This window comes from Sorex araneus, chromosome 6 (assembly GCF_027595985.1).
Source record: "Sorex araneus isolate mSorAra2 chromosome 6, mSorAra2.pri, whole genome shotgun sequence".
NCBI classification, from domain to species: Eukaryota; Metazoa; Chordata; class Mammalia; order Eulipotyphla; family Soricidae; genus Sorex; species Sorex araneus.
The window spans coordinates 29,094,351-29,102,997 of NC_073307.1; the positions used below are offsets into that span (position 1 = coordinate 29,094,351).

The 8,647-nt window shown below is 36.7% G+C and overlaps 1 protein-coding gene across 8 annotated transcripts in view; it reads left to right on the forward strand.

Annotated features, from left to right (window-relative positions):
- The window catches only part of RAPGEF6 (Rap guanine nucleotide exchange factor 6), a 187,462-nt gene extending 181,255 nt beyond the window's left edge, over positions 1-6,207 (forward strand). For 6 of the 8 annotated variants that reach the window (XM_055143032.1, XM_004609836.2, XM_004609835.2 and 3 more), the window contains 2 exons: positions 1,419-1,733; positions 2,761-6,207. In XM_055143032.1, the coding sequence (XP_054999007.1) occupies positions 1,419-1,733; positions 2,761-2,786 (341 nt within the window). In that variant the 3' untranslated portion in view covers positions 2,787-6,207. The remainder of the gene's footprint in view (positions 1-1,418; positions 1,734-2,760) is intronic. The other 2 variants (XM_004609838.2, XM_004609839.2) reach the window with 1 other exon arrangement.
- Positions 6,208-8,647: the final 2,440 nt, after the last annotated feature.

Sequence of the window (8,647 nt, forward strand, 5' to 3'; positions counted from 1 at the left end):
TCTGGTCCCTAGTCTTCGTTTTATTTTTATTATTATCATTACTGTTATTTTGGGCCACACCTGACAGCGCCCAGGGCTTACTCCTGTCTCTGAGCCCAAGAACCACTTTTGGCAGAGTTCAGGTAAAACTCAGGTCAGTCATATTCGTGACAGCACCTCACTCACTATACTTAATCTCTCCGGCTCCCACTCCCCAAGTCTTTGTTTTTATCTGTCTTCTGTCAAGCTTTGTGTCCTCTCTCTGCTCCATGTTCTTCACAGAATAAAAATTCTTTCTGACTTTGATATTGCATACAATTTTTACATACAGAGTTTTAAAAAGTTCAGTATGAACAAATAGTTCTCTACAAGGAAAGTTGGTGTCAAGATTATTATAGTGGGGGGCTGGAGCGATAGCACAGCGGGTAGGGCGCTTGCCTTGCATGCGGCCAACCCCGGGTTCGATTCCCAGCATCCCATATGGTCCCCTGAGCACGGCCAGGGTTAATTCCTGAGTGCAGAGTCAGGAGTAACCCCTGTGCATCGCTGGGTGTGACCCAAAAAGCAAAAAAAAAAAAAAAGATTATTATAGTGGTACTTTTTATTCTGCTTGTTATATAGATAATGTTTCTGTTTTTAAAATTCAGTTGATGTGATCAAGACATTCACAAACATTAGTCCTCTGGATCCTGAGGATTGGTGTCAGTCTCTATCTTGTTTCTAAGGGATTTTGGGAACTTTACCTTTAATCCCAGGGTTTATAAAATCAGGAGAAAATATTTTAAGTCATTGTTATGTTTAATGTTCATTTTTTAATCATTCATTAAATCAGAAAATTCAAGATGGATTTTTAAATTTTGGGGTTGTTTTTTTTTTTTGTTTTTAAGTTCAGTTAATTACAGAACAGAAGTTAGAAGTAAAGAGTTTGGAGGAAGTTGTTCTGTGTGCCAGGAAACAAACTTATTTCTATGCTAGAACTAACTACCAAGGAATGTCACAGAACTTAGTAGTTCATGTTCTGATGAAAGTAAAAATAGACAAAATGTCATTTCTGTGAAAAATTTTTCTGATCAACAGAGGCTAGATGTTATTTAAAACTCTTAATCTATTTTGATTTGTTGTTGTTGGGACTGGAATTCCTTGAGGAATTTGTCATATACACTTCTGTGATGTGAGGGCCAAACTGCAAAAGGAACCATGTCATCAGTGTCATCTTCAACTCCCTCATTCTCTTTATTATTTACAAAACAATGTAACTTATGTATATTTTAAGGTTTATTAATTTATAAAGCTTTTAAATTATTTTGATCTGTCATTGTATTCAAATGTTTTGTCTGTTTTTAAGTTACATTTTTGTCATGATTTAATAAGTGCTGGACTGTTTTACATTTCTTTTTTTTTTTTGCATTAACATTTCCATTGCTTATTTTTCATGCCAGTGTACTGTGTCACCTCACCCAAGAAGGAGGATAGGTATAGGGAGCCACCTCCCACTCCTCCAGGATACATGGGGATTTCTTTAGCGGACCTAAAGGAAGGACCCCACCTACACCTAAAACCACCAGATTATAGTGTGGCAGTGCAAAGGTCAAAGATGATGCATAACAGCCTCTCTAGACTGCCACCAGCCTCTCTCAGTAGCAACCCTGTGACCTGTATTCCATCGAAGACTGTAACTCAGCCTCAGAGGCGTAATTTGCAGCTATCCCATCCTAAACTTGCAGATGTGACTGATGCTGATAGCGAAGCAGATGGTATGTTGACAAATTAGCTTACTGTCTTTTAAATGAATTAAATACAAGAAATAGTCTTTACTCTGGTAATGTTTTCTTTAAATGCCCTTAAGAATCTTTTTTTTTCCTAAATGGTGTGCCTCTTTTTTAAAAGGAGAAGGTAAGCTCCTTTTTTGTGTGTGCCATTGTGCTTCCTCCAGATCAAATGGAATATTATTACTTGATAGATTAACAATATAATAGGATAATTTGGAGAAGCGGTGCTTGCTACTAAGCAGTGCTTAGTGAAGTTGTGTTTGATGTTACTTGAAATTTTAAGTATCAAAATGCCAAATTATTTGAAATCATGTTAGGGATATATTTCCCCCTATCAGCAAAACTTCTAAGTGATGCTTTTGGAGCTATCACAACAGTTTAAAATGATACGTTTTATTAAAAATAAACTTCATCCTTTTAAGTAGTGAAAAACAGCTAGGAAGTTCCAGTTTAATTTTAGTCTACAGTATGATTAGAATTCACAAATATCATTAGAATAAAACTGAACCTTGGGACTGGAGAGACCATATATGGGTAGGGAGTTTGCCTTGCACACAGCTGACCCAGGTTCAATCCCAGTACCCCATATGGTCCCCCAAGCACCACCAGGAGTGGTTCCTGAGTATAGAACCAGGAGTAAACCCTGAGCATTGCTGGGTGTGACCCAGAAAACAAAAAAACTGAACCTTGAATGGGTTGTTTGAAAGATTTCTTTGTTCAGTTGACCACTTTTTTTTGTTTTGTGGTGTTGGGTTTATTTTGGGGACACACCTGGCAATGTTTAGTACTTACTCCTGACTCTGAGCTAATGGATCACTCCTGATGGGTGCTTGGGGAACCCTGTAGAGTTCCAGGGATTGAACCTGGGCTGGCCTTAAACAAGGCAAACACCTTACCAACTATTACTATCTCACCAGCCCCCAAATTTACTAATTTCTCAGATAACTAGATTGTTAGTAGTTGTTCATCCTTGTGTCTGTTTACCACTTAGTTGTGTTTCTGTTATTTTCAGAAAATGAACAGGTTTCTGCAGTCTAGCCTGTGGATGACAATTTGAAGACTATCGAAGGTTTTGGAGAAACGAGAGGTGTGGGCCACCTCAAGATTCTGCAGGCCATTGTGGACAGCTTTCTGCTACTACTAATCTAGAGGTTTTATTCCCTATGCTCTGAGCAAAGTGCTAGCTCTGAATCATGCTTCCTTTCTTTTAATCCCTAAAGATGTATAGTTTCTCAGCTTTGAATGTTGTGCCTGGATATCAGTCCTTACTTTGCACACCAGACATGCCTTGGGACCACAGTTACTAGAACAAATTCAAACTCAGAGTCTCCCTTTGTATATCACTATGCCTTTTCTTTTAACAAAGTTATTTTTTAAGTAGTAATACTATTTCCAAGTCATAACTAGAACTAATGAACAAAATCCATATATCCTTGGTCTGCCAATGCCAAGGATATTCTTATGTATTTGAAAGTAACTTATTATATGAAATATTAGTTTTGTTTCTACTAGAATGCTCTCATTAACTGATGTTTGTCTTTTGTACCATAAAACTGGTTTTGGTCTAGTCAAACAGAAGTCATCTTTTTACAGGATGAAATGCGTGATCTATACAGAGACATGATCTATAATTCCAATGCCATGCAGAGTTTTCTGGTTTTGAGTGAAATCTGACACCATTTGCTATTGAAGTATTGGGACTACAAATGCTGTCATCTTGCTGCTCATGATTTGAAAGGACAAATGAAGCTGCAATGGAGATTTTTTTTGGTCTTTGAGGGAAAAGAAGGGAATGGGCTAATAGAATAGATAAGCAATCCTAATCCAAAGAATGAGATTTTTATGTTAAATACTGATTCATCCTGAAGTTAAAAGTTATGGTGCATCTAATTGTAATTTAAAAGTACAGTAAATTGAGAATGAGCTCTAGGGAGCTCTACTATAGAAACCCAGTGATGAAGTTCTGTTTTTAAAAGAAGTGTAATCATAGGTGTGTGACTATGAAGATTAATTTAGCTTTATACTGTGTACTTGCAGTGAAACTCATTATCCCAACAAAGTATATAATTGAAAATACTGCACCCTTGAGAGAAAGGAGTTGCATACTTAAATAGCCTATTTGGCATGACACTCTTAAGTATTTAAAATTTCAGTGACTAGTGAATTAACTAGATTTTGAACATATTAATAGTTTTTTGTTTTAAAAATTTTTTTCTGTATTTTTTAATTTTTCCTTTATTTTTATTTTGAAGGCAAGAAACTAATGAATTTAATTTCCAAACAGAAAGCCAAAGCCATTAATGTGCACTTCCCATATCAACTTGGAGCCAAAATGGATTCACTTCTATGTGATTATATGTGAACAAAGAGAATTTAATTGATGCATGACTTCCTTTTAGACCATTTATCTTCATTTTTTCTAGTTATTTTTATATCTTCTTGTTTGTCTCCTTCATTGTAAAAGCATAAGCCAGTCCCAAATAGAAAATGAGTTCATTTTTCCCATCAAAATGATTGTCTCAGGCTGGAGAGATAGTGCAGTGGGTAAGATGCCTGCCTTGCTCAAAGCCAAACGAGGTTCAGTCCCCACCTCCACATATAGTCACCTGAGCACTGCTGGGAGTGATCCCTGAGCACCCCTGGGTGTGACCCAAAAACAAACTAAAAAAAAAATTCTCTTTTTATTTTATGTTAATTGCATGACTGAAGAAGTTCCCTAGACAAAATTATTGATCTGATATTTAAGCCTTAGAAATTAGTTTCAGGTATGTTAAAATACGGCTTGTGAGGTCTGTAGCTAAGTTGGTTCTTTGAAGTGGAAATAATGCCTTGTTCAAAACATCCTAGATTAAAAAGTCACCCTGGAGTGACCTCATCTATAAGTAATGGTCCTCTCTTCACAAGTTTTTCCTTCACTGCTTTACATGTTGTTTTCATGTCCAGAACAAAACAAATGTAAGATATTTTTGCTATAATCATGTTTTTTAATTATTATTATATTATTTTTGTGTTTATTCTCACCATTTTATGCCCATGATCACAAGAAAAGGAAATGTGCTGTTTTGCACAATATCTCTTTATTAGCAAGTCTTTCTAACTAAATGGAAGCCTTACCTTTCTCTGTGTTTAATGGTATTCATAATACCTGCACAGGGAGTCAAAGGCTTGTGGTTTGGGCTTGTAGCTGCCTTTATTTTCTCTTAACTTGAACTGTGAGTGTTTGGAGCAGCTGATCACATTGATCAGGAACTAAAGCCAAATGCTTTGTAGTTTTATATGTATGTAGCCCCTAAAAAATTGTGGACTTTGACTTTTAGTTTTTAATTTAGGGGATAGTCTTACCTTTTCTTGACAAGAACAAGAGAAGCTTTAAACTGTATTTATTCCAGTTCTACATTCCCATTTCTTTTGGGTTACTCTTAATATTTGTAACTTTAATAAAGAATTTAGTGCTTTCATCCCACCACAACTTTGAATCTGTCAGGACTATTGAAGCAGGAAATCCTCGGTGCAAACTTTGGCTAGGTAATACTTTTAAACAAAACAGTCTCAATAATGAAAGATTTAGAGAATTCATCCATATATACTTCTGTAAAAGTGTATGGTAATTCATAGATTCTTAATTCCTTCAAACAATTACATTCAGTATGATCTATGGGGAGAAAACTCCCTACATGGTTGTTTATGAGGGGGCCAGGGATGTAACTCAGTGGCAGAGCACATGCCTTCCATGTATGGGGCTCTCAGACCCCTGGCAGCACCATGGGGGAAAAAAAAAGTTTAGAAGGATAAGTCACATTGTCATCATTTGTGTCACCTCTTAGAAAATCTTTCTCAGAGTAGAAACATAGTTTTTATTGGGATTTCCAAAAATAGGACTAATTTTTATAAAATGTTTACTCCTTTCCAAAAAGAAGGGAGGAGTAACAGTTTTCCTTTTCTTTATAACAGTGATTATTGTTATTCCTAGATATTTTAAGTTCAAAAAAATCTGATATTAAAGTAAATGTGTCCCTTAATACTAAGGGATAAACCTTCAGAAAGTGTCACAATGCATTTTTAATTTTAGACTTGAACCCCACTTCATCTTTAGCTTTTGTTGTGCTTTCTTAAGGCTTCTTTATTTTTGATATACAGAATGCAGTTATACTTGATCTTTTAAAATTGAAATGTGAGCTTATCAGTAAAAGAAAAAAACCTGCACAGTCATAATAATCAATAGCAATTATACTGCACAATTCAGTGATTGTAAAGTATCCTGTAACAAGCAATGTTTGTCTCCTATTTTTTGATACCTCTTAAACTTATGTCTTTTAGAAAGACAGTGCCTCTGTATGCTTTTTGTATTTTTACTGAGTGTAAATATTTGTTATATTTTTGGTTAAGAGAATGTAAAAGTACCATTTATTATTATCATATCTATTAATACATTGATGAAATCAATAAAGAATCTACATTATCCTCCTGGTAAATGAGTTTTTCTTGGTGACCAGTTGATGATTTCAAATAAAAGAAGTGGAATTCTTTTCAGTAAAAAAGTATGGATTTCGATGTTTGGGTCTACTACAGTGTGCCAAAGGCCCACTCCTTCAAGAGGCAGTATAAATACCCCACTTTCTTACAGGATTAGGTTCCAGCACTGTGGCAAAGAAGGAAGTTTTATGTTAATACTCCTTTCTGAAAAACCTTCCAATCCCCCCTCTTTTTCCATGATCAGTAAGACATCTCCCCATCCACTACTTCCAACAAACTATCTGGTTTTCCCAGGCCATTTCTTCCCCCTCCCCCTCTCCACAATACACTAATGTATTACTTTACTTAGGACATATGTATTTATAGGTGATATAGGACCAATTGTGGTGATAGTATCAAAAGCACAAATTGTAACCGTTATAACCACGTGGCCTAAAGTGTGATAATAAATTTTATAAAAATTAGAAGAAAGGCTGGAGCGATAGCACAGCAGGTAGGATGTTTGCCTTGCACACAGCCAACCCAGGTTTGATTCCCAGCATCATTTTGTTTTCCAAAGGGGCAGAACTAGTAGACATTCCCACCAGCAGTGTAGGAGGGTCCCTTTCTCCCCACATCCATGCTAACACCGGTTGCTTTTGTTCTTTTGGATGTGTGCCAGTCTCTTTGGTGTGAGGTGGTATCTCATAGTTGTTTTGATCTGCATCTCCCTGATTAGTGATGAAGAGCATTTTTTCATGTGCCTTTTGGCCATTCATATTTCTTCCTTGAGAAAGTTTCTGTTCATTTCTTTGCCCCATTTTCTGATGGGGTTGGATGTTTTCTTGTTGAGTTCAACCAGTGTCTTATATACCCTTGATATCAACCCCTTATCAGATGGGTATTGGGTGAATATCCTTTCCCATTCTGTAGATTGTCTTTGTGTTTTGGTCACTGTATCTTGCAGTACAGAAGCTTCTTAGTTTAATATAGTCCCATTTGTTTATCTGTTTCCACTTGGTTGATCAGTTGCGTGTCATCTTTGAAGATACCTTTAGCTTAATATCGTGGAGGGTTTTGCCAACCTTGTCTTCGATGTACCTTATGGATTGTGGTCTGATGTTGAGGTCTTTAATCTGTTTTGATATGACTTTTGCGCATGGTGTTAGGGCAAGGTCTAAGCCCATTCTTTTGCACTGTGGTTGTCCAGTTATGCCAGCACCATTTGTTAAAGAGGCTTTCCTTGCTCCACTTCACATTCCTTGCTCCCTTATCAAAGATTAGATGATCATACATTTGGGGTTGTGTGTAGGGATATTCCACCCTATTCCATTGGCCTGCGGCTCTGCCTTTGTTCCAGTACCATGCTGTTTTAATTGTTACCGCTTTGTAATAGAGTTTAAGGTTGGGAAGGGTGATGTCTCCCATCATCTTTTTCCCAAGAATTACTTTAGCTATTTGTGGGCGTTTGTTGTCCATATGGATTTCAGGATTGCTTGATCCATTTCTTTGAAGAATGTCATGGGTGTCCTTATAGGGATTGCGTTGAATCTGTATAATGCTTTGGGGAGTATTGCCATTTTGACAATGTCAATTCTACCTATCCATGAGCAGGGAATATGTTTCCATTTCCTCATGTCCTCTTTTATTTCGTGGAGTAGGGTTTTATAGTTTTCTTTGTAGAGGTCCTTTACTTCCTTGGTTAAGCTGATTCCGAGGTACTTGATTTTCTGGGGCACAATTGTGAACGGGATTGCTTTTTTCATGTCTCTTTCCTCTGTCTCATTGTTGGCATATAGGAAGGCCATGGACTTTTGGGTATTGATTTTATAGCCTGCAACTTTACTGTACAAGTCTGTTGTTCCTAAGAGTTTCTTGGTAGAGGCTTTAGTATTCTCTAGATATAGTATATCATCTGCGAATAGTGAGAGTTTGATTTCTTCCTTTCCTGTCTGGATGCCTTTAATATGTTTTCTTGCCTAACCGCTATTGCAAGTACTTCCAGTACTATAGTGAACAGACGTGGTGAGAGTGGATATCCTTGTCTTGTCCCAGATCTTAGAGGAAAGGCCCTTAGTTTTTCCTTATTGAGAATAATGCTTGCCGTGGGTCTGTGGTAGATGGCTTTGACTGTATTGAGGAAAGTTCCTTCAAAACCCATTTTGGTGAAAGTTTTTATCATAAACGGGTGTTGGATCTTGTCAAATGCTTTCTCTGCATCTATTGATATGGTCATACGGTTTTTATCTTTTGTTGATATGATGGATTATGTTGATTTCCGAATGTGAAACCATCCTTGCATTCCCGGGATGAATTCCACTTGGTCATGGTGTATGATCTTTTTGATGAGTTGTTTGATTCTGTTTTCTAATATTTCGTTGAGGATCTTCACATCAGTGTTCATCAGGGATATTGGTCTATAATTTTCTTCGTTAGTTGTGTCTTTG